Source organism: Astyanax mexicanus, chromosome 23 (assembly GCF_023375975.1).
Source record: "Astyanax mexicanus isolate ESR-SI-001 chromosome 23, AstMex3_surface, whole genome shotgun sequence".
NCBI lineage: Eukaryota > Metazoa > Chordata > Actinopteri > Characiformes > Acestrorhamphidae > Astyanax > Astyanax mexicanus.
This window is the reverse complement of record NC_064430.1, coordinates 22,766,058-22,793,480: the sequence shown is the minus strand read 5'-3', so window position 1 is coordinate 22,793,480 and position 27,423 is coordinate 22,766,058. Positions and strand designations below refer to the sequence as shown.

The window sequence follows — 27,423 nt, the reverse complement described above, 5'->3', positions numbered from 1 at the left end:
TAAAACATAATGTGAACACAGGCTTTTGAAATCACAGACACGCATTCTTACTCATGAAGAGGCCACCTTATAAAAGCATTTAGCATGACTTACGAGAGCCATGGCATCTGTTGGCCGAGGGGAAGTGCCAGCTCAGGGAAGAGCGTGAGGTGGGTACACCGCGGCCCGTGGAGTTCACGCTCCGTCAAAACTTCTGGCAGAAACAAGCAAGAAAACAAGCTTTTTATTAATATTATTACAGTAACAACATCTACCAGAGTATTGCTAATGCCACTAAAAGTTTCTACAGCCCAAAACCCAAAATATCTGCAACTGTGAACAGTTACGTGAGTAGAAGATCTCCAAAACACAAAACACATAAAGTTGTGAACAGAAAAAAGCTGGAAGATACTTTAAAAAACATTTTTTACAAGAATTGGGACCCCCAGACAACGACTGGTTATAAACTGAATGCAAAGACAAACTGTGTGAGAGGCCTTTTAAATTTTTTGAAGGTCAATGCAGGTCAACGCCTTAAGATATCCCCTTTCACTGGTTGCTGACAGTAGAATATAACCAGACTGGAACATGTTCAGCAGTATCCATGCGCATCAGAATTGAGTATTACTGCTTTCAGCAAATTCACAGAGACTTTAGACTTGACTTACAACTTGTCCTTCATGACGCAAGACAGACAGAATCCTTACAAATAACACATGAACTATGAGCAGAGGAAACAATAAATGAGGAGGTGTCCCAATACTTTTGATCATATAATACAGCTCTGGAAAAAAATAAGAGAGCACTTAAAATGATGAGTTTCTTTAATTTTACCAAATTGAAAACCTCTGGAATATAATCAAGAGGAAGATGGACAATCACAAGCCATCAAACAAAACTGAACTGCTTACATTTTTGCACCAGGAGTAAAGCAGCATAAAGTTATCCAAAAGCTGTGTGTAAGACTGGTGGAGGAGAACATGATGCCAAGATGCATAAAAATAAAACTGTGATTAAAAACCAGCCAGGGTTACTCCACTAAATATTGATTTCTGAACTCTTAAAACTTTATGAATATGAACTTGTTTTTTTCTTTGCATTATTTGAGGTCTGAAAGCTCTGCATCTTTTTTTTTTTTGTTATTTCAGCCATTTCTCATTTTCTGCAAATAAATGCTCTAAATGACGATATTTTTATTTGGACTGAAGTGACCTTAATTGTTTCCAGAGTATACTGTATACTGTTATAAATATGGTTATAAACGGCCAAAAATACAAAGTTTAAAGCTCGATTGTTAAGCGAAGCTATCAGCGGAACTGGAACTTTGTAATAGATAGATGCTGAAGAACATGAAACCGAAACTTCACGTGAAGCATTGCTGTTTTGTACGAGTGTAAGTTTACGATTATTATTAACTGTTTAAACAAATGTCAGATATGATTCTAATCACATAGAAATGTGTCTTCTGATTTGCTGTGTGAGCAAAACTTTTTTTAGCTTAAAAAAAAAACAAGTTTGCCCTTCATGGGGAATCCATACTGGAACATAAAGCAGGAATGTAGGATGCAGATGTTCTGTCCAGAGAGCAGCTCATCGGGTTTAAGGATAAAATCAGACTCTTTTCTTTACTGATCACTGTTGAGAGCTTTGCTCCTGAGATTTACCTCCTGAAACAGAGCATAAATTACGTCTGTATTCCCGAGTAACAGGACCGAGCTACAACACAAGATCCACCTGCACCGTCCTCCAGACCCAAATACCATCTCCTGACCCGCAGACAAGCCCTGAACTCCAGCCAGATCTCAGTTCCCAAACTCTCCAAGGCCAGGAGACGCAGGTCTCACATCTGTCGGGCACATGGCTGCGATTCAGGTATGAAGAATAATTGATTCCTTATTCGGTCAACAAACAAAAAGCGTCCAGCGGAGGAGAACCGAGCAGCAGAACACGAGAGGGAGTGTGTTATCACGACATGTTATAACATCCATGATATTATTCACAATAACACATGACCTCCAGTGTTCTATTGCTTTTATATATGCATATTTATTTATTTATTTTTTTACAAAATGAATAAAGAAATTAAAAGACCCTCAAAAATGTATAATAAATATAAATCAATCAACCTTTATTTCCACTCGGTAAATACATTAAGGGTAACCCTTCATTTTCAATGTAGCTGAGCATTTACGTAAAATTAAAGGGATTAAAAATGTATAAAATTTAAATGATAAAAACAAGCAAACAATGTACGATTTAATTACGAAAAAATAAAATAATTCAAAATAAAAGGATAATAAAGTAAACCAAAACACAGTTAAAGAAATAAAGGACTAAAATAACTAAAAATTATTAAAAAGTAAATGATTAAACTAAAATAAATAATAATAGTGAGTAAAAAAAATATATAAAAAGAAATAAAAAAAAGAAATAAATGAAATAAAAGGGTAAAAGGCCAAAAGTAAAAGCAGTAACAAAACAAACAAAAGGATGAAATGAATGAAATAAATACAATAAAAGGGCTAAAAGGTAAAACATAAAATTAGATATAAATTACAATAAAAAGACAAAATAATTAAAATAAACAACAAGGTACAAATAAACTTTTACCTTGCTTTAATATGCTTTAATATGAACTGTGTTCACCTAAACAAAATCACTAGGCCTATAAAGACCCTGAGGAGCTCCTTCTGCACAAAACAGGAAAAACAGAAGATCTAGAGAGTGTTGAAAGTATTGGATCCTCCAAAGAAAAAAAATGCTCCTCATGAAGCACACATGGATTCACACATGCTGAAGACCTATGATGTGAAGCTCTGTCCAAGAAAAGCTCTTTACTGGGAGAAATTCCATCAGCTTTAGGATTAGAGTGAGAATGATGAAGGTTATATACAGAACAGATGCAGACGTCCCGTCCATCTCTTCCTCATAATAAACAGTGAAATACAGTATATGCATTTACACTGTGCTGCATAAATGTAGTCTCTCTGATTTTGCTATTTATAGGTTTATGTTTGAGTAAACTGAACATTGAGTTTATTCTATAAACTACAAACAACATTTTTCCCAAATTCCAAATAAAAATATTCTCATTTAGAGCATTTATTTGCAGAAAATGAGAAATGACTGAAATAACAAAAAAAGATGCAGAGCTTTCAGACCTCAAATAATGCAAATAAAACAAGTTCATATTCATAAAGTTTTAAGAGTTCAGAAATCAATATTTGGTGCAATAATCCTGTTTTTTAATCACATTTTAGTCACATGCATCTTGGCATCATGTTCTCCTCCACCAGTCTTACACACTGCTTTTGGATAACTTTATGCTGCTTTACTCCTGGCGCAAAAATTCAAGCAGTTCAGTTTGGTTTGATGGCTTGTGATCATCCATCTTCCTCTTGATTATATTCTTGAGGTTTTCAATTTGGTAAAATCAAAGAAACTAATCCTTTTTAAGTGCTCTCATTTTTTTAGAGCTGTATATGTGTGTGTGTTGGGGGGGATTGCATAATATGCATTTATGTATTAATCTTTTTTTTTTATTTCTCTTCAACCCACATTAATCAAAGTGTTCATTTTTCTTCAGTGACTTAGGTACAAAATGAAGCTGGAGAGCAATATTTTGTTTAGTGTGCACACAATACCCTTTTTTTATGCTCGCGAGTTTCATATTTTTGTTCTCGAAAAGTAAATTTGCACACACAAAATGTTAAAAAATGCAGGTAATTTTTTTTTCACCAGGTATTGTTGCCATTGATGTGACCACATACACCAGTTCACCTACAAACTTCACATCTTCAGGCTTCTCGACCAAGAAAAAACTAAAGCCAACAAACTTCTGCAAGCGATCTCCACACGCTGTACTCCATTACATTACATTTGGCAGACGCTTTTGTCCAAAGCCACACAAGCTCAATCACAAATCCCCACCCTGATTACACGTTCTTAAACAGGCATTTGAGATAGAACCCGCTGTTTCAGACTCGGAGAGCCAAAGGAACTGAATCCAGCAGACGATGCGTTGGAGGCCTGAGCGTGATAAGCCTCAGGCTGATAAGAGAACTCTCCCCTGCAGACGCTCTAATGGTAAATTGTAGGAGGTCAAAACTGCAGACAAGAGCAGCTGCAGAAGATCAGCTGACTGTTTTCCAACTACGAGACCAAAACTCCAGCTTTCCAACCACACAAAGATCACGACCTGCTGTTCCTACCATCACTTCAGATCCATCATGAGCTTTTATACAGTGCTTTAGGCTGAAACATGCAGTGTGTGTAATCTCCATAATGACTCTTTTTCTTATAAATGTTATTATTTTGTCTGTTATGTATGTTCATATCATTGTTGTTAATTGTTATAATGCTTTGGCAACACTGTAACCCACAGTCATGCTAATAAAGCTAAAGTGAATTAAATTGAATTGAATTGAGAAAAAGAGAGAGAGAGAGAGAGAGAGAGAGAGAGAGAGAGAGAAAAGAGAGAGAAATAAAGAAAAAGAGTTTAAGATCATGCAAGATAATGAAAAGAGTATGAGAGAGAGAAATAGAGAAAAAACGAACAGAAAGAAAAGGAAAGATAACATGAAAGAGGGAGAGAAGGCGCAAGAGATAAATCGAGAAAAAGAGAGAGAAAAAAAGAAAAGTAAGAGAGAGAGAGAGAGAGAAAAATAAGAGAGTAGAGAGAGAAAAAAGAGAGAAAAAAGAGCTAGGGAGACTGAGAGAGAAATAGTGAGAAAGAGAGAGGGAGAGAGAATAAGAGAGTGAGAGAAATAGAGAATAAAGGAGAGGACGAAAGAAAAAGCGAGAGAGAACGTGCAAGAGAATGAAAAGAGTGTGAGAGAGAAAAATATAGAGAAAAAAGGACAGAAAGAAAAGGAGAGATAAAATGAGAGAGAGAGAGAAGGGGCGAGAGATAAATAGAGAAAAAGAGAGAGAAAAAAAGAAAAGTAAGAAAGAGAGACAAAAGTAAGAGAGTAGAGAGAAAAAAGAAAGGAGAAAAAAAGAGCGAGGGAGACTGAGAGAGAAATAGTGAGAAGAGAGAGGGAGAGAGAATAAGAGAGTGAGAGAAATAGAGAGATAGAAAAAGAAAAAAAAGTGTGAGTGAGAGAGAAACAAAGAAAAAGAGAGTGTGAGAGAGGGACATAGACAGAAAGAAAGAAAAAGAGAGAGAACGTGCAAGAGAATGAAAAGAGTGTGAGAGAGAAAAATATAGAGAAAGAAGAGAGAGAGAAAAAAAGAAAAGTAAGAAAGAGAGAGAGAAAGAGAGAGACAAAAGTAAGAGAGTAGAGAGAGAAAAAAGAGAGAAAGGGAGAAAAAAGAGAACGAGGGAGACTGAGAGAGAAATAGTGAGAAAGAGAGAGGGAGAGAGAATAAGAGAGTGAGAGAAATAGAGAGATAGAAAAAGAAAAAAGAAAAGTGTGAGAGAGAAACAAAGAAAAAGAGAGTGTGAGAGAGGGACATAGAGAGAAAGAAAGAAAAAGAGAGAGAACATGCAAGAGAATGAAAAGAGTGTGAGAGAGAGAAATAGAGAGAAAAAAGGACAGAAAGTAAAGGAGAGATAAAATGAGAGAAAGAAAGAAGGGGCGAGAGAGATCAATAGAAAAAAAAGAGAAAAAAAGAAAAGTAAGAGAGACAGAGAGAAAGAGAGAGACAAAAGTGAGATAGTAGAGAGAGAAAAAAGAGAGAAAGGGAGAAAAAAGAGAGCGCGGGAGACTGAGAGAGAAATAGTGAGAAAGAGAGAGGGAGAGAGAATAAGAGAGTGAGAAAAATAGAGAGATAGAAAAAGAAAACAGAAAAGTGTGAGAGAGGGAAATAGAGAGAAAAAAGGAGAGAAACAAAAATAGAGAGAAATAAGTGTGTCAGAGACAAAAAGAGAGATAGAGTGAAAGAAAAAGAGAAAGTGAGACCAAGAGAGAAAAAGAAAGAAAGTGAGAGAGGTGTGAGAGAAAAAAAAGTGTAAGAAATGCAGAAAAAATTGAAAGAAAAAGAAAAAAAAGAGAGAGAGAAGATGGAGAGAGATACAGAGAGAGAGAGAGAGAGAGAGAGAGAGAGACAAAAATACTTGAATTGCCAAGGCTACTTTAACTCTCAGGAATCTCCTCTCCTCTCGCTAAACCGAGCGCGAGAGCAGCAGAATAGATTCATAGCTGTAATTTATGACCCTAAATTACGGAGAGCACGAGTTACGGCAACGTTACTGCGGCGTTACTGCAGCGTTACTCTCCGCCAAAACCAGCAGATTTATCTCCTGATCTTCAGACTCGTTCAGCATCACTCTCTCCCTCTCAGATACACCTGGACCCGGCGAGGGTTCTGACCCGATTCCCGAGACTGCGGAGGGTCTCGAAACGTCCTGTCTGTCAGAGCCGAGCCGCCAAGAGGGGTCCATCCATCACCGGTGACCCATTTTAGTTCAGTCCTGCATCACCACGACTTCCAGCACTCCAGCTTTCCACAGAAATAAAACTAAATAAAAAGTGCTGCAGATAAAGGAGAACCTGGTGTGAAATCTGGTGAGCTGGGTTGTAGTAGTGAAACATGAGAAACCCTTCTATAAACTACGAACAACATTTCTCCCAAATTCCACATAAAAATATTCTCATTTTGTCACGTCTGGTGCTGTTAGCTCCTCTTTCCCTTCCACACCCAGCTCTAACGGAGGTTCTCAGGTCAACAACTACATTACCCAGAATGCACCACCCGCTGACATCACGCACTCACCTGATCACGTGACACCTCACCTGCTTCCTCCAGGAAGTCCCGAATACTGATTACTGGCACTATATAAGAGCACTCCACACAAACACCCACGCCGCGTATTGTAGGTTCTCCTCTTTACAAAGCGTTCTATATCTCTTGTCTCAGTTTATCTTGTGTATGACCTTGCCTTTGTTTTCTCGACGCCGATTATTGCCTTTGCCTCTGATACTGGATTGCTTGTGTATTACCTGGACTGTGTTTTCACTACTGCCTCTTGGATTACCTCTGACATTGGACCTCTCGTGTATGAACTCTGGACTGTCTCGTTTATGGTATGGTTTTGTCTACATTGCTCTGGTTTCTGGTGATTAACTGCTTTCTGTATCAACCACGTATTACATCTGTTTATTTTTATAATAAACATATATTTTTATCAGTATCTGCACGTGTCTGCAATTCTGTGCTCATCATGACACATTTAGAGCATTTATTTACAGAAAATGAGAAATGTCTGAAACAAGAAAAAAAGATGCAGAGCTTTCAGAAACAAGTTCATATTCATAAAGTTTTAAGAGTTCAGAAATCAGTATCTGGTGGAATAACCCTGGTTTTTAATCACAGTTTTAATTTTATGCATCTTGGCATCATGTTCTCCTCCACCAGTCTTACACACTGTTTTTGGATAACTTTATGCTGCTTTACTCCTGGTGCAAAAATTCAAGCAGTTCAGCTTTGTTTGATGGCTTGTGATCATCCATCTTCCTCTTAATTATATATATTGATTATATTAAGTTGTCAGACCAGAGGAGGATGGGTTCCCCATTATATATTAGCCTTGATAGTACACGTAATAATATAAGGTATATGTGAGTATTGGTTCTTCCCAGCGTATGTTCCTCCTCCAGCTCTGTTGCTCACTGGAGGTTCTGTGTTGTATATTTCCATAAAGTTGCTTTGCTACAACATCAGTTGTAAAAAGCGGTATACTAACACATTTGATTCGATTTAATTTAATTTAATAACAGGGTCCATCCGCCCCCATGTTAGAGAGAGAACAGTTAGAGGGGTGCCCTTTGCATTAAAGTCTGCACTGATGATAGATGGCCTTCCTACTCCTGTCCTCTGTTCTCTTGTTTTGTTTACCTCCCCATGTGCTCCATTTGTGTATGGTCTTGTCTCCACCTTAGCCCCCTCCTGTCTCATTTGTAACCCCGCCCCCCTGTTACTTCTACAGGTGTCCCTTGTCTGTGTTTTGTTCTCTGTTGTGCTTTTTGTGTTTGATCCTCTATATTTGTACCCTGTCTTAATAGACTTAGTCTTTTGTTTGATCAATTATCCTGCTGTTTTGTGTAAGTTTAATTTCTGGTTTCTTTTTTAATTTGTTTCTTTGTTTGATTATTTTGCATGTTTGTGTATTAGGCTTATGTTTAATACTTTGTTTTATAGTCATACATAGTTTATGTTTCTGTAGACATAGTGTTTGTTTTTTGTTTATTATTTGAGATGTGGAAAATAAACTAGACCTGCATTTGCATCCTCCACCGTGTTACAACATTATCTTTGTGGCTAAAAAAGGCTAAAAATGGTGCACATTGTTAACCCTTCAGCAGAGACTGACCTGTGTTTGAATAATTACCATTCAGACTATTTTTAGGACCCGTTTAATTCAGTTTCTCCCTCCTGTCGCTCTGTGTACACACTTCCACACACAGAGGAATAAAGGATGATGAAGAGCTTCCTCCCTTAAGGCTTTTTAAATGAGGGTTTTCCGCTCCCCTGACCGCGGCATGAGGCCGGGGGCACAACCGAGGCCGAGAAACACCCCATAATTCTCAGCTTCACCAGCCCTGTAGAGCTGTTCCAGAAAAAGGCCGAGGAGAGGGCGAGCTCTGAGATCCTGACAGGACATCTGGGTCCTGTCGTCTCAGCAGCAGCAGGACGCTAACGTGTCGTCTAGCAGCAAATCTGATCTTTTCTTTTATTACAGGTCACAGTTTTGGTGTAGCGTTACCGTCTGCAGCCCATCTGTTACTGCAGAGTATATGAGCTCTGCCCTCACTGATATATATATATATATATATATATATATATATATATATATATATACACGTATATATACGTATATATACATATATATATATATACGTATATATATATATATATATATATATATATATATATATATATATATGTGTGTGCAATATATACAGCTCTGTAGAAAAATAAGAGAGCACTTAAAAATGACGAGTTTCTTTGATTTTACCAAATTAAAATCCTCTGGAATATAATCAAGAGGAAGATAAATGATCACAAGCCATCAAACCAAGCCATCAATCCAAAAGCAGTGTGTAAGACTGGTGGAGGAAGAGAACATGATGCCAAGATGCATGAAAAAAAAACTGTGATTAAAAACCAGGGTTATTCCACCAAATATTGATTTCTAAACTTTTAAAACTTTATGAATATGAATTTGTTTTTTTTTTGTTGTTGTTTTTTTGCATTATTTGAGGTCTGAAAGCTCTACATCATTTTTTTGTTATTTCAGCCATTTTTCATTTTCTGTAAATAAATGCTCTAAATGAGAAAATATTTTATTTGGAATTAGGGAGAAATGTTGTCTGTAGTTTTATAGAATAAAACAATAATGTTCATTTTACTCAAATATATACCTATAAATAGCAAAAGTGAGCGCTTCTTTTTTTTCCAGAGCTGTATAGTGGGTGTATACTACATATAATACAGTATATTATGGAACAAATTACACACACACACACACACACACACACACACTGCTAAACGTGGATAAATCCAAGGTTTCAAATTTACAGACGACTCCTCTGAGGGAGTCTAATCTCAATACTATAATTCATCACTCATAAAGCAACTCTACACATCTCTAATCCTCAGTACCAGCCTCCCCAGACGACCGGTGACCTGCCAAACACACACACACACACACACACACACACACACCTCATCCCCCCCTAGTCAGCCGCAGCCCGGTCACCTAAACACACATAAATAACTGCTAAGTATCACCCAACAGGTGCGCAGTGTATCCATAGCAGCCACCTGATCCGTACACATGAGCCACCCCCTGATACCCAGCGCTGAGCGATGAGAGGTGTAGAGTTTTTACAGCAGGACACAGATCCGTGGCGTGTGGATGGATGATGATTTTCACATCAACAACTTTTCCAAATAACATTTACATTTACATTTACATTTATGGTATTTAGCAGACGCCCTTATCCAGAGCGACTTACAACAGTGCTTCAAAGTTACTTAAGATATCCAAAGCTAGTTTGTAGACTAGGATCAAGAGATACATAGAGCTTAATCATGTTAAGAACCCTAGGAACCTTTTTTTTTTTTTTTTTTTTTTTTTTTTTTTATTATTAGTTTAGGAACTCTTTGAAAAGATGTGTCTTCAGTCGACGTTTGAAGACGGCGAGTGACTCTGCTGTTCTGACATCCAGTGGAAGTTCATTCCACCACCTTGGTGCCAGCACAGAGAAGAGTCTGGATGTCTGTTTTCTGTGTGTTTTGAGTGATGGAGGTTCGAGCCGAGCCGTACTGGAAGCTCTAAGAGCTCTTGGTGCAGATCTGGTTTTGACCATCGCCATCAGGTATGAAGGTGCTGGTCCGTTTTTTGCCTTGTAGGCCAGCGTCAGGGTTTTGAATCGGATGCGGGCGGCAACAGGAAGCCAGTGGAGGGAACGCAGCAAAGGAGTCACATGACTGAACTTCGGAAGATTGAAGACGAGTCGTGCTGCCGCGTTCTGAATTAACTGTAGTGGTTTGGTGGCTCGCATTGGAAGACCAGCCAGTAGAGAGTTGCAGTAGTCAAGTCTTGAGATGACAAGAGACTGCACAAGCACCTGAGTGGCATCCTGAGACAGAAATAAAAGCCATCAGTTATCTCAGTGCCACCAGATAAAAGACTGATGATGAAACGCCATTTTCCCCAATTACAGCCAGAGCATCTGAACATCTGAAGCTGAACAGACTGAATCTAGCAATGCTAACAATGCTAACAGGTGACAGAATTTTATGTTAAAAAAATCTGGAAAAAAATGTTATCTTCAAGAAATCAAACTTACTTATGGAAAAATATCCTTATTTACAAATCACCTGTACCCAAATGTTCCTACACACACACACACAGATAAGGCAGATACTTACAGTACATTTATTCCTTTTTTTATTTTATCTCTTTTCTTTCAATTTATTCTCTCTATTATACACATACAAAACCATTTTGTTTTATTCTTTTCCATAGCCGTTTTGCTTACCTTGTTGTTGTTCTTTAATATTTGTCTCTTTTTTGCTATATTTTGTCTTTTATACATTACTTTTTGTTTGATTTTTTTACTCTCTCACCCCTTTTTGCTGGTTATTTTGCTTTTATTATTATCTCTCTATTTTATTTACAAAATGAATACTAATGGTTTAAGAGTTCAGAAATAATCAATATTTGGTGGAATATGCATCATGTTCTCCTCCACCAGTCTTACACACTGCTTTTATTTCCTGGCACAAAGCAGTTTAGCTTTGTTCACTTTGTTTGATGGCTTGTGATCATCCATCTTTCTCTTGAGGATTTAAAAAAGGGTGTTTCTGTACACTGTAAAAATAAAAAGTTAAGAAAACTCAAAACATTAAGGCAACTTACTGGGTTATACTACAATGCTATACTTTTTGTTAATTTAACATAGCAACTGGGTAATTGGAATTTATGACTATCACATATCCACCTTATTGTCAGTTATGTAAAACTATTGCAATTAATGCAAATGTAACCAGACTGACTTGGCAACACAGAATATAGTGGTCAGCCAGTTAATATTATATATCAGATATGCAAATTCCAAGTGAAGGCAGCTTGTGGAAAATGCTTACACACTGATGGTGAATGAGAGGTGGAAGGACCAGCCCAATATGCAAATAGTGTGATTAACATTGCTCCATAGACCCCGATCAAATAAAGGGTCAAACTGAGCATGTGCAGAGTAGTTGGCATGGCCTTGACTAGGGTTCAACTACAATTAATCAATTTTGTCACAGATTATTTATTTGGACCAACTTCTAACAAGAAACGTAATAAAGTAAGTTGGGGTGATTAGTTTGCTATATTTTAGGGTGCAATTCAATATTTCTCATTCAGCTGACTTAAAAATCACATTAAGCAGAACAATTTTAAGTTTTGTTTTTTACAGTGTACCTATGATGCTTGTTTTTTGTTATTATGTTAAATGTACATTTGTTAATACAATACAATACAAAAATAAGAAGAAGATTAAAAAAAGAAGAAGATTAAAAAAGCATTTGTTTTTTTTTACATTTACGAACCTTTAGTCTCCATAGAAATGATATTTTCCTAGCTTAATCACTTTTTATGTTTATTTTTTTTTATCTTTTTGTCACATGTACAAAACATTATTTAAAGTAAGAATTAAAATGTTCGTAACCTGTTCTATATTTAAAACAACATTTTCTTCAGGGTTAAAGCTTGAAAATGTTATTTTCACAGAAAATACACAGAGTTTTGCTGCAGCAAATATGGTACATTATGTTGCAAGTCACTGTTGCATATGGTGGCTGACTGACTAGGTTTAGAATAAGGGCAAAATTATTTTTTTTTTTTAGCTGTGCGATGGATGGATTACACATAAGTATAGAGGAAGGCTGGAATCCCTCACTGTGAGCAGAATTTGCTTGTATATCCCCTGGATTTGACGAGGCCTTAAAAGCAGAGTTCTGTCAGAGAGAGGGATTATCCTGTGCTGAAATAAACCTCAGCCGCTAACCTGCATTATTCCAGTTTACCTTTCCAAACCCTCAGTCAGAACCTCAGCGCTGGTTCTGAACTGCAGCTGATGGATGGTGTGGCCAAATGAACTGGATTTTGAGCAATTCTTCATCCAGAGCTTCACAATCCTCATCTTTCAGACTTCATGACCTGATTTCCCTGTTTTAACCAGACTCAGATAGAGTCACTCATAATACTACCATATACAACTCTTTAAAATAAAAATAGGAGAGTGCTTAAAAATGATGAGTTTCTTTGATTTTTTTCAAATTAAAAATCTCTGGAATAAAATCAAGATGAAGATGGATGATCACAAGCCATCAAACCAAACTGAACTGCTTGAATTGTTGCACCAGGAGTAAAGCAGCATAAAGTTATCCAAAAGCAGTGTGTAAGACTGGTGGAGGAGAATATGATGCCAAGATGCATAAAAAAACTGTGATTAAAAACCAGGATTATTCCACCAAATATTGATTTCTGAACTCTTAAAACTTTATGAATATGAACTTGTTTGTTTTCTTTGCATTATTTGAGGTCTGAAAGCTCTGCATCTTTTTTGTTATTTCAGCCGTTTCTCATTGTCTGTAAATAAATGCTCTAAATGGCAATATTTTTATTTGGAATTTGGGAGAAATGTATTTTTATAGGTAAATGGGGGAAGCAATTTTATCCTTGAGGAAAGACCCAGTGGCTAATCAGTAGCACATTGGGACAGCAGGCAACATCTATGTTGGATCTGAGTTGGAGAAGGTTAGCCATGATGCTATAACAGCCAGGCTGAGAAGGTTTGGAGTGATTAGCCATAATATAATGCTAACAGCTGGGCTTAAAAAGTTTTTAGTGGTTAGCCATTTGATGCTAACAGGAAAAGCTTGGAGTGGTTGGTACTATGATGCTAACAGCTGGGCTGAGACGGTTTGTAGCGGTTAGCCATAATATTATGCTAACAGCTGGCCTCAGCAGTTGCCTTTTGGCAACATTGGAGACCTGATGCTAACAGACACAGTAGCTGGGCTAGGAAGGTTTGGAGCAGTTAGCAATATGATGCTAACCCATGAGCTGAAAAGGTTAGCCATTAGAGAAGTGGTTAGCCATATGATGCTAACAGTCGGCCTCTGCTATCAGCCTTGACAACATTGGAGACCAGATGCTAACAGACACAGTAGCTGGGCTAGGAAGGTTTGGAGTGGGTTAGTCGCAATGCCAACAGCCAGCCTCGTTGAGTTTGAAGCAGCAATGCTATCAGACCAGTTCTGAGCAAACGAACGACAGGAAGTAGACGTGGCCAAATATAAACAAATGAAAAAAGGCACATTAGTTTTGATCTGGTCTGAGATTCTTAGATGTGGTGCAGAAACTGCACAGTGTTTCTTTAACTCTGCACTAATTTAGATTAATCAAATTTGATTTCTCTCTCATAGACTTGTGGGAACAGATTAAAAACATGTTTTTCTTGCCTGCTATGAAACAAAACACCATGAAGTTTTCCATAAGCTGTGAGAGAAGGAGAAATGCGAGAGAGTGATGGAATGAATGACTGCAGCATCTGGAAGCTTTCGTCCACATTCAGTGAAGTCAGTCGTCCCTAGGTGAGGCTCAGGCTCAAACACACAGACCACAGACACCTGCAGAGCAGCGTTTCCCAGCATTCCTGAAAACCCCCCTGCATGTGAGACAGCTTGCCTACCCCCCCCCCCCTTAGATTAACGAGGCCGTGGGATAAAAGCATCAATGCTCGCATCAATTTTAGTAAGTCGAGCGTTAAAACTGAGCTTTTTAAAAACATTTTCAGGCTGTTTAAATCAGTGAAATCTGTTCAGAATGATGTTAAATAACAGTGCAACACTGAAGAAGCATAGACCTATTATTTCATAACAGTCCTTATTAAGAACAGATCTCTGAAAGATTAAAACACCAACCAATGCAAACAATGAAATTAGGCTACGAGAATGATGTCTGAATGACCTTCCTCTAATCTAATATAATTTAACATGGATTAAGAGTAGAAAATAATTTCTGAACAAACAATTTTTTAATATTGATCTTATAGTCTTATATGTGCAAAAAAACAAAAAAAAACAGTAGTAAGGCTATGCACTAAAAAGTAAAGCAAGTGTGCACTTGTGCAAACTTGTGTTTAATTTGTTACTTTGCTATATTTTGATTATAGCTTTCTATAAAATAAAATAGCATGTCTATATAAAAAACAGCATTCATTCTGAAAGAATTACAAAATAAAAATAGCATTAAAAAAATGACTATTTTCTTAAGCATGACTTGACACGGTCCAGCCTGAGGAAAGTAGTGAGAAATCAGTTTGGGTCGGGCCTCGGGTTCAAGCAGAGAATCTAAGCTCTGATGCAGAACCTGGTAGCAAAGAGCTAAAAGCTAAAAGCTGTCTCTCTCCGTCTCCGTCCTCCCAAATGGGTCAGTAATTAATTCTTTGTCTCTTTGAGGGACCTGGAGCAGGACGCTCTAAAACCTCTGTCTCTTCGGCCCTGGAACAGGCAGCCTGTTTATACCCTGCTGATTTATTGCATGGTTTGGTGGGTGTTTAGTGGTTGTTTAGTGGGTGTTCAGTAGTATTTTATTTGTCCCTGGAAGAAGCAGACATCTACAGATATCTACAGTTTCCCTCTGTGGTTTAGAACACAAAGAACATAATGAACATAAAGCGCTTTAACTTTACTTAGAAAAACGCTCTGAGAGAGGGTGCTTTTCTAGGCGGGGGTGCTGAATTCGGCACAACACTTGCAAGAACGTAAACAAAAAAAAAACCATTAGAATCTCTGTTTTCCTTAAAGCTGAGACAACTCAGAAGCAGAACTAATTAGAATCTTCATTCCAGAAGAAGGGGTGGGACAAAAGGGAGCTAAACCAAGCCCTTATAGGCTGGTCAAATTTAGAGGACATACCAATCATGAGTCATCTTGTCAGAGGCAGAGATTGGACAACATTAATAAAAAAAAAAAAACTCCATATTGGCTGGTTGAACTGATTAGAGTCTTCATTTCAGAAGTCAGAAGGTGTTAAAACATGTTCTTTTTTTATAGTTTTATTTCTTATTTTTCCCATTTTCTCCCCAATTTATACGGCCAATTAACCTAACCAACCCACTCACTAGGACTCCCCCTATCACTAGTAATGCCCCAACACACAAAAAGGGTGAAGACTAACACATGCTTCCGCCGATACATGTGCAGTCAGGTTCTGATACATCAGCTCACAGATGCCCTGTGCTGCAGACATCACCCTAAGCGTGATGTGGGGAGAGAGCGCCATCTACCCACCCGGAGGGAGCAGGGCCAATTGTGCTCCCTCTGAGCGCCGGCAGCTGATGGTAAAGCTGCATGAGCGGGGGTTCCAACCTGCGACCTCTTGTTTACAGTGGCAGCGCTTTAGACAGGCTGGACCACTCGGTGACCATTAAATCACATTCTTATTGGCTGATCAAGTCGTCTTCTGAATATATTGGTTCTTTTTCTTCAGGATTTAACACTTGAACCGACAACAGACTGAACATCGATTGAAAGGTCATCCTTCACTGTGACTCTGGAAATGGCTAAAGATTTGGTGCTTCAGTTTTGGATGTTGGATTTAGGAAACGTTTTCTTGTTTGCACTTCTTTCTTTTCTCTGGGAAAGGCTGATATAGGAGTCTCTCTCTCTCTTTCTTTCTCTCTCTTTTAAACATATGATTCAGTTTCTGCTCTGCTTCCAGTGATCAGGAATGTTCCAGTCGCTGCGTGTTTGTCTCTGTCTCAGTTTTGGAATGGACCCGTGACTCCATGTCTCACTCTGCGTGTCTCCAGTAGGCGCTTTAGCCAATAGCTTCATGTCTCTGGGCGAAGTGAGAGGAAAGAGAGGTTGGATCATAGTTGATTAATGTAATAATGGTCTATAGATTATCTGATTAAAGCAGTAATTGGAAATTGAAGCCCAGTTGAACCATCGGTTGGTTTGGGGCTAATGGCTTCGTTTCTTTCTCTCCGATCTCCACACTCTGAAACAGGCCGGTGGCCAGGGATTCTCCATAACCCTCCGCCCTATCACCACCACCACCCACATCACCACCACCACCCCCATCACCACCACCGCACACACACCTTACTGTCAGTGATCTGGGAAACAGACAGAGGGGAAACCATGGCAACAGACTGTTGTGTTTTGCAGGCGTGAGGGATGGGGAGTTTGTTTGGAGTGTAACGGGAGACCGTGCATGTGCTGCGTGATGATATAGAGGACTTTCCAGTTCCTATTTCGTTTAAAAGAGACTGAAGTCACCAGCGGTAAATTGCAGCAAATGCGTTCAGCCGGCGTTCGCTCAGCCATGCTTTTCAAATTAAAGTGGAGCATCGCTGAAAGAAGACGTCAAACAACAGAAGGGGTGATGCACAGCGCTGCACGCTTGTACCAAACCCGACGAGCCATTAATCATTACATTCTGATGAACGCCGCCGTCGATGATCTTCAGCAGATCTGCCGTCTGCTGAATGAGGAAGTGGCGAACCTGAAACTGAATGCAAAGTAAATCGATAGCGGGTTTGAAATCTACACTGCAAAAAATAAATCTTAGCAAGTGAAATTTTCTACATTTAAGGCAATAAATCTTATTTTCTTCTCTGATAAGACTTATTTTGCTTATTTTAGGGATAATTATCTTAATCATTCTTACTTAGAATTTGTACCTTATTTTAATCAAGCAGCAATCAATTTATTCTGATTCTTGTGTCCAAAAACAGTGACTTTTTTTGCTTGATTTAGGTGTTACTTCACGCATTTTGAGACTTTGCCATTGCTTTTTGTAAGAAATCTTACTAAGAAAATTTAGCTTACACCATTGGCAGATTTTTTTGCTTAATGTACATATATTTGTCTTAATTGGCATATATTTTTCAGTTTTTGCCAATGTTTTTTTGCAGTGTAGCTTGAATTTTCTCAAATGAGGAAAAAAAAACAAATAATTCCACCTGCTAAAATAATCAGCGCTGTTATGGAGCTGAAGCAGCTGCTGAAGTGTGTGTTCAGTGTTCCAGTGTTCCAGTGTTGCTGTGTTCCTTTGCTTTACATTTAGAAAAGGTAGAAAAGTGATAACTAATGAAGGAATAATAAGTCAAATTAAGTTAAGTATCTACAAATTTTTCTTTACTACAAAAGGAGTCAAACATTATAGCCAGGCGTTTGCTTCTTCTGTTTGTCTAGTAGTTAAAGAAAAGTGATGATAATTCAGATTTTAAGATCTAATATCTGTGGATAGAGACTCTGTAGAGATTCTGTTCCATCCATCTGGCTCCAACTATCACTCCTCGCTTGATTTTATATCGATGAATGTTCAGTATGACCCAGTAACTATTGTTTGTTGTAGTAAAACATGATTAAAAAGTAGTTATCTTTGATGAATAGCACACCTCTGTTTCTTCCACAACTTTCTGCATAGCATAGCGTAGCCAGGAGGCAGGCTATGTGGAGTCTATTTATATATATATGTATGTCTATGTATGTCATTATCAGTACAGTGATGGCGGCACTCGGAGCTGAAGCTAGTAGTGTTATGGGATGTAAACAGTGTTTTTAATAAAGCTTCTTCTGCACTTTTTAAGTTATTAATGCCTCGTTTTAAATGTCAGAGCTCTCCTTCTGGATTCTAGTAAGGAGGTGTGAATCTACTTTAAGCTGGATAACAGTGTAAAAAGTGATTTATCAGGGTAAATAATGCCCCATATCTCCCAGTCTGAAGGGTGTTTGTTGGACAAACTGTTAAAATTTCAGGATCTCTGAACACTGTGGGAGAACGGAGGTGTGCTATTCATCAAAGATAAGAACTTTTTATCATGTTTTACTACAACAAAAACCCGTTTTACACCAGAGTTCTCCTTTAATGAGTGCCGCTCTATAGATGCCCTTGTTCCCTTCCAGTAGAAAAGGGTGTCCTTTACTTCGCACCTACTAGACAGTCTACCAAAGGTGCCCTAAGTAGGTAAAACATTATTATGGCAGCAGGTGTAAAATAACAAGCATCTAGGCATGCAGATCTTGAGTTCATGAAACATTCTTCTTTATCTGCCAATCCAATGGATAAGCGGGTTTGGCGATACTTGTCTGATTGCATTATGGCAAAGGGAATGTTTGGTAGAGGGGGGATAATGGTGTTGATTATGGTTAGGCTGTTTCTCAGACATCACAAATGCGCTTTTGGGAAAATGGTCAAAAAATGGTCCCATAAACACACTCCTAAACCTGGTGGTAAGCCTGCCCAGGAGAGCTGCAGCTGAAACACTGTTTCTCAATTCTGAATTGTTGACTTGGTGACCACAGGTTAGTGTTGTTGGGTACAGAGAGGGCACAGATTGGGCAGAGAAAGGATGTATTGCAGGAAATGAGTGATGGACAGTAAAATATAGTGACTAATACTTTATAAACCAACTCCTAACAATCACTAATGAGACACTGATGCCCACGGATCCAGACCACAGAGACACGGTGGAGACTTCCTTTCCAGAAGATGGTGTTGACGCACAAGTCCAGGAAAGACTGAAGAGAGAGAAAGAAAGAGAGAGAGAGGTCAGAAAGGGGAGAATCTAATGACTTCTGTAGTAAAAGTGAACATGTGCGTATTATATGAACAAAAACGTCACGTCAGCTGTTCTCAAAACCCTACAGGACAGCATGTAGCCTGAGAACCTGCACCATGCCAAACAGAACACACACACACACACACACACACACACTTTACAGTAAACCCAGTAATGAACTAGTAAATGTTATGGACGTAAATGTCTGGAATACGTCCTAAAAGGTCTGAATGATCTTTTTCCAGTAAGAAGACAACAGCTGATTCCTGTAAGCAAAGACACTATTATATGATTATATTTACTAGTCCACCTTAAATGCTGCTAAATTACTATTCCACCTTAAATGCTGCTAATTTACCAAACCAGCTAAATACTAATGCATTGCCATTCCAACTTAAATGCAGATACTTTGACATTCCACCTTAAATCCTAATAATTTACCATTCCACCTAAATGCTGCTAATTTACCATGCCACCTTAAATGCTGCTAATTTACCATACCACCTTAAATGCTAATAATTTACCATGCCACCCTAAATGCTGATATTTACCATTCCACCTTAATGCTAAAGAGTTACGATTCCACTTTAAATGCTGCTAATTTACAATTCAACCTTAAATGCTAATGCGTTGCCATTCTAACTTAAATACTGATGCTTTGCCAATCCACCTTAAATCCTAATAATGTAACATTCCACCTTAAATGCTGATAATTTACCATTCCACCTTAAGTGCTGCTAATTTATCATTCCACCTTAAATGCTGCTAGTTTACCATTCCACATTAAATGCTGCTAAATTACTATTACACCCTAATGCTGATAATTTACCATTCCACCTTAAATGCTGCTGATTCACCATAAGCAAAAAATGATAAAAACTCTTAAAGCACTCAACATGCACTACAGGCTCAGTGTAACATGTTTGCCCTTTTAAGGTGGAAGGGAAATATTTTGTTTAAGGTGGAACCAATGATTCAAATAAATATCCAGGTTTAGTTTTATATGGATTTTTTTTCTACACAACAGAACAGAACAGAAATGTAGAAAAACTCTTAAAACACGTAACATGTACTACAGGTATCATATGTTCCTTTTTAAGGTGGAAGGGAAAGTGTATTGAACAAACTGAAAGCTTTGTTCTGGCTGCAGCAATGAGGAATTAGTAGTTACTAAACTCTAGCCCTCTTTCCCAATTATTATTGCATTATTGCATAATTCACACCCTGGTTAATTGGGTTAAACTGAATAAGTGTTTGATTAGTTATAGTGATTGATTAGTTGAAAGGAAAGGTAAAAGTTGCATGCAGGACTGGAGTTCTCCAGAAGAGCAGGCTGTTTAGGATCACTGTGCTAAAAATGCTATTAATGTTCCAAAAAGCAGCTTCTAAATGGAGCTTTTTGACTCGTAGCAGAAGCACAGCAGATTGGGGTGATCTCTTTCTCTGCTGGGGTTCAAGTCCCTGTGTTGGCCGGCGGCACCGCTGGCCTCGAGTATTAAACCCAACATCTGGTTTCTTTTGTGACATGATTACACTGTTTCTCCTGAAACCAGTATCTGCACCACGCAGTGACTTATTTAAATTCAATTTCTGCCCTTTTTGCCTTGAATCTCTGCCACCAGAACCGCCTGGCATCAGCCTGGCATGAGCCTGGCACGGGCAACCATGCCTACTTTCAAGATACATTCCTTTTTCGAGGGTCCAAGTCTGTCTCTGAGATTACTGAACAATAGGGGTGGGAGATATGGCCCTAAAATAATATCACGATACTTCATGTTTTCTTTGCGATAGCGATACTCTTGGCGATATGATAAAACAATGAATAAAAAAAAATACATATTTTAAGTACACACTACTGCAACAAAATGAAAATTAAATTTAATTATTGCATATGATACAATATAATATAGCACACCCCTAACTGAGATATTAAAAAATACATTTGTAACAGAGGTCAATGATCCAGAATCTCATGATACTAATAATGCACTCCAAATATCTCCATATATCCAGGATTAAAGTAAAATAAATGATACTCGACAGATATAATCTGATATAATAAAGAGTTCTTTTGATTTTATCAAATTGAAAACCTCAGGAATATAATCAAGAGAAAGATGGATGATCACAAGCCATCAAACCAAACTAAACTGAACTGCTTGAATTAATTTTTGCACCAGGAGTAAAGCAGCATAAAGTTATCCAAAAGCAGTGTGTAAGACTGGTGGAGGAGAACATGATGCCAAGATGCATGAAAAAAAACTGTGATTAAAAAACAGGATTATTGCACCAAATATTGATTTCTGAACTCTTAAAACTTTATGAATATGAACTTGTTTTCTTTGCATTATTTGAGGTCTGAAAGCTCTGCTTCTTTTTTACTTATTTCAGACATTTCTCATTTTCTGTAAATAAATGCTCTAAATGAGAATATTTTTATTTGGAATTTGGGAGAAATGTTGTCTGTAGTTTATAGAATAAAACTGCTCTACATTACTCTACAGTGGCTGCGTCCAGAAACTTTTGCTACTCCTCCTCTCCTTCTCCTCCTTTCCTACTCCTCCTCTCCTACTCCTCCTCTCCTACCCCGGAAAAAGGTGGAGGAATCGAGGAGAGGAGAGGAGGAGGAGGAATGGAGTGAAGGAGCTGTAATTGGGGAAATGGGACAGCTGATCCCTTTTAGATAGGATGTTGACTACCGTTGAACTGAGCCAATCACAACGCTCACTTTCAGCACATGTTTCAGAACATTACTATCACACACAGCCAAAAATTCAGATATTCCAATAAAATCCTGTTTACTCCCAGCCGCATTTTAGGCCGCATCTCTGACCAGTGACTCTGGCAGCCCTGTGTGACCTCAGCCTTATGAGGGATTCAGTTTCCTCATCAGTCCCTAAGTTAAAATAAATAAGTAAATAAATGAATTAATTAAAATTATATATATATATTATAAATAATATATGTTTTTATATGTATAACATGATACACATAGGGTCATAAATATAGTTTTACTGAGCATACAGTTTATCTAAACTATAAATTATATTACTGCTTTACTGGCTGTTTAATTAGATAAGGAACCTAGTTAATTAATATGTTTATGACGTATATTTGTGCGTTGCCTTCCCCATTTTCGCGTGCTCTGTGGGCGTGGATGCAGTGATGTCATTGGAAAATCCTTAAAAGTCTTCCGGAGTAGGATACACTGATGTAACCTCCGTTGGAAGCCTACTACAGGTGGATTTTAAGCGGCTTCTTTCGTCTCCTACGGAATTCGGACAGGCGGCAAGATGGCGTCACGAAATCAGTTTCCGGGTCACGGAGGAGAGGAGGAGGATCGGTAGGAAAAAGGAGACACTTTTGGGGTTTCTGGACGCAGCCACTGATTGTGTTCCTGTAGAGAGACTTCAGACCCACAGGCCCAGTCTGATGTGTTTAATATGAGTGATGGTGTTTGAGCGCCATCTTGTGGATTACAGCTGACAGGAGCCCTCTTCAACATTTTGCATGAAGGATAATCTGACATCATTAATCTTCAGACACTGTTTTAAGATCTTTGAGTCAGTTGGTTCTCCAAGCTTTTAAATGACTTTTAAAAGTAACTGGGTTCTGCAACAGTGACACCGTCTCTACTGAATTAATACAGCTAATACTTTAAAACATGTAAAATATAAAACATATACTGGTTTGTTTAACACTTTATTGTTTACTAAATAATTCAATATGTTTTTCTTCATAGTTTGGATCATTTTACTATTAAACCTGAGAGAAGATGGAAAATCAATCAGAGCTTTAGTCAGAGTCATGGCCAGAACAACCGTTTGGAACCTCCTGAAGAAGAAAGTCGTCACTGGTGTATTAAGTAAGTAACAGATGGAACAGATAGACCAAGGAAAACCACAGCGGTTGATGAAACAGAAACATTGTGAGTTCTGTAAAGAAAAAAAAAAAACTAAAATATATGTTAGTGATCACAATCTACTGATCCACATGATCTTCAGAAGAACCAGCTGATGTCACTTCATGTTGTAGGTGTGACTTGTTCCAGATGTTTCGGACTCAGGGGTAATGTGTTAGGGTAACAGGACTAAGTGAAAACCCAGGGACACAGCAAAAATGTATATTTTAACTTAAATATCCTGTACTTATTATGAGAAAAATATTTTTAAAGCACAACAATGCAAAAAAAAAAAAACTTTCTCTAATCTCTGAAGGATTTTAATAATTATATTTCATGGTAGAGTTTATAGTTAGAGAGTGGGGAACAGGTAACAAATGCTATTTTTTCAGTGTTATAAGTGGTTTTATTTCATGTATTTAATTACATATCTTGCTTTTGCGATTAGGTCAATGTACAAAACAATATGCTTAATAATACAATTTATTTTAAAGATATTTTGCATGCACATTTATTCCTGTAATTTCCTGGGGACAGAAATAGCACCTATTCGGTGGAACAGGTCACAAACATGATGCTTTTATCTGATTTATCTGATTTAATACATTTTCTCATAAAAAAAATAAAAAAAACTGAATGAGTTCAGACAAAAAGTGCTACAGTATTTTCTGAACTGTGTATCAGATACAGATTTTAATACCTGGAAATAAAAGCTGAAATGTTGATTTTTTTGACCCAAACGTTTTCAGTCCACAGCAGAAATAAATGAAAGGATCGGTCTTACTGTTCTAATACTTTTCCATTACGTATGTCTCTTTTTATATTTGTGTTTTTATGTAATTTGATTCAACACCACTGGTTAAGATCACAAATGCTAATCCTTGTTTTTGTTATGAGGAATCAGATACTGCACCTAAATTAACATGAGATTTAAATCATAAAGAGCTTTTAATATCCGTACAGAATAAACACACATAGGGTCATAGAGCTTCCCATGCAAATTATACTGAGATCTTCTTTTATATGAGATGAGATATCACAGGCAGGGTGTGAGCTATTGTGTTTTTATCTTTTATTTTTATTAATTTATTTTCATCCTTGGAGAGCCTTTGTGTTTTTTTTTTTTTTTTTCACCCTTTGAGAGCCTTTGTTTTTTTAGCTTTTATTTATTTGTTTGTGTTTTTAGCTTTTATTTATTTATTTGTTCGTGTTTTTATCTTTTATTTATTTATTTGTTTGTGTTTTTTATTTGTTTTTTTTTTTGGGGGGGGGGGGTTATCTTTTACTGATTTGTGTTTTTTTTTTTCACCCTTTGAGAGCCTTTGTGTTTTTAGCTTTTATTTCTTTGTTTTCACCCTTTGATTTCTTTATTGAGATGTTTTATTGGTGTACAGGGTCAGGCGAGGCCAGTCCTCTGCCCGAGAGTCTTGATCTGAGTTGTAAAGTTGTTTTTTACTGCTATTTTACTTCTTTTATGTTTGTTAGATTCAGTAATAAAACCCTCGTGCTCTGTGGAGTGGAGTAATTCCCGGTCCTGGTCTCAGTGTCGGTGGTTTTAGCCGGATGGTTACGGAGTTACAGCTTCAGGAATGCTTTAAATTAGGCCTCGGTTTACACGCGAATACATACGGTCTGGAATCTGACTGCGTTTGAGTGCTAAGTTTTTTAAACAAACGCAACGGCGGCGCTCTTCGTGTGTAATATGTGTAATATTGACATTACTAAATGAAATGTGACCGTCCAAAACCCCGGCCAAACCCGACACGCTCTCTCTCCAGACGAGAGATGAGGTAGCTGGAGTTAAGCACAGTGTGGGTATTGGCTAAAAGCAGAATCCAGTAGTTAAATATGTACTGTATATACAGCTCTGGAAAAAATAAAATTAAGAGAGCACTTAAAACTGATGAGTTTCTTTGATTTCATCAAATTGAAAACCTCTGGAATATAATCAAGAGGAAGATGGATGATCACAAGCCATCAAACCAAACCAAACTGAACTGCTTGATTTTTTGCAGCAGGAGTAAAGCAGCATAAAGTTATCCAAAAGCAGTGTGTAAGACTGGTGGAGGAGAACATAAAAAACAGGGTTATTGCACCAAATATTGATTTCTGAACTCTTAAAACTTTATGAATATGAACTATGTTTTATTCTTTGCATTATTTGAGGTCTGAAAGCTCTGCATCTTTTTTTTTGTTATTTCAGCCATTTCTCATTTTCTGTAAATAAATGCCCTAAATGAGAATATTTTTATTTGGAATTTGGGAGAAATGTTGTCTGTAGTTTATAGAATAAAACAACAATGTTCATTTTACTCAAACATAAACCTATAAATAGCAAAATCAGAGAAACTGATTCAGAAACTGAAGTGCTCGCTTCATTTTTTCCAGAGCTGTATTTTCATTTTTGGCTTAAAATCATAAAATTACAAAAAAAAAAGTCTGAGTTCACTACTTAGCTTTACTTAGAAAAGTAAAAAAAAAATAAATAAGTACAAGAAAAATTTATCTGTTTCCTTTTTATTGTAAGATGAATCAAAGTAAGAATTTACATTTTTATAAAAAGTACTATTCACTACTACAAAAAAACATAAAACAAGTTGTATAGCAGGTTTTAGTTCGTCATATACATTTATAAACATCTATAAACACATAAGTCAGTCTTAGATCATTTCAAATCAATTTAATTCAGTCTCCTTATTTATGAGACCCACTTCTATACAGTAAATCTATACTGCTAATCTATACTGTTTATTAATATTTCTTTAATATTTAACACCCCTGAGTTAAGGAACAATCGACCAATGACTAGAGAGAACAAGGAAAAGTAAACAGACACAGCAGAAAAAAAACTTGTGTTTTTTAAACAGAATTAAATATAAATTTCTTAAAGCCAATACAAACCAGAATTCTGGATGTATTTGCATTTCTTGATCTTTGGCTCCCCCTGCAGGTTAGTAAGCAGAATTTACACTATGAGACACAGCCTAGAGGACACTCTTTACACATGCATTTCTGGACTGAGAGCTGAGAGATAGAAAAGCTGAATCTGAAGTGAAAGAAGCTCGTGGAGAGAGGATGTACAGTAATATCACAGGATTTTACGCTAATATAGTTCAGAAGATCTAATGCAGCTCCACCAAAGCTCCATAGCGCAGTATTAACAGGGTTCCAGCCTATAGTGAAAACAACAGAGATGCCAGTGGAGCTTAAACATGATTTTAAAACTACTTTTAAGTGAAAATTGCTACATGAAGTTGCTTTAATGACATTTATTTAAACACTGGATTCACATTTACATTCTTGTTCTTCATCTTCATCTAAAACGTCCAGTAAGAGCAGCAGTGACTGTGTCTGGTTCCTCCCATAACTGTATAAACTGTATACTCTATTTTTTATACATACAGCTCTGGAAAAAATGAAGAGAGCACTTCAGTTTCTGAATCAGTTTCTCTGATTTTGCTATTTATAAGTTTATGTTTGAGTAAAATGAACATTGTTCTTTTATTCTATAAACTCCAGACAACATTTCTCCTAAATTCCAATTAAAATATTCTCATTTAGAGCATTTATTTACAGAAAATGAGAAATTACTAAAATAACAAACAAGATGCAGAGCTTTTAGACCTTAAATAATGCAAAGAAAACAAGTTCATATTCATAAAGTTTTAAGAGTTTAGAAATTTATACTTGGTGGAATAATCCTGGTTTTTAATCACAGTTTTTTTTTTCATGCATCTTGGCATCATGTTCTCCTCCACCAGTCTTACACACTGCTTTTGGATAACTTTATGTTGCTTTACTCCTGGTGCAAAAATTCAAGCAGTTCAGCTTGGTGGTTTGATGGCTTGTGATCATCCATCTTCCTCTTGATTATATTCCAGAGGTTTTCAATTTGGTAAAATCAAAGTAACTCATTATTTTTAAGTGAAATCTTATTTTTTTCCAGAGATGTATAAACAGTATATACAGTACAGAGATTGTAGCTTACTGGACGTTTCAAAGCTTCAGTCTGCACTACAATGAATGAGTCTCTAATTAACAATATACAAAATACGACAAAATTTACCCCACGAGTGCAGGAACAACTCATCCAAGAGGTCACAGAAGACAGGGCGTTCCTGGTGTGCATGTAATTTGTTCATCCGCCTCTTTAATTCGAGGAAAATCAGAGCTTTATATCACATTCAGCATCCAGAATTCCAGTATTTACTGAGATATTAGTGAAGATGAGTCACGCATGGTTTTATTTCTTCAGCTGTGTTTCTGTTAACTGTTGTCTTCACTGTCAGTTTCAGTGGATCTGTATTTTTCTTTGGGCTGTTTTATCCGGAGCGGACGCAGACTGTAGCTCAGCTTGTGAAAGGAGATCTCCGGAGGAGAGATGGAGCTTCTGCACACGTTAAACTTCTCCTTAAAAAACTTCGTTCTTAAAGTGAATAAAATGAAAATCTGAAGACCCTGTAG

General features: G+C 37.3%; 1 protein-coding gene across 4 annotated transcripts in view; it reads right to left on the bottom strand.

Moving 5' to 3' along the window:
* Positions 1 to 27,423, bottom strand: part of adgrg7.1 (adhesion G protein-coupled receptor G7, tandem duplicate 1) — a 308,074-nt gene that overhangs the window by 254,955 nt on the left and 25,696 nt on the right. For 2 of the 4 annotated variants that reach the window (XR_007429230.1, XR_007429229.1), the window contains exon 18: positions 26,584 to 27,417. Coding sequence is in view for 2 of the 4 variants with exons in the window: in XM_049471261.1 (XP_049327218.1) it covers positions 27,226 to 27,417 (192 nt within the window). In the remaining 2 variants the exon portion in view is untranslated. Of the gene's footprint in view, positions 1 to 25,624; positions 27,418 to 27,423 lie in introns of those variants that run through there. The other 2 variants (XM_049471261.1, XM_049471260.1) reach the window with 1 other exon arrangement.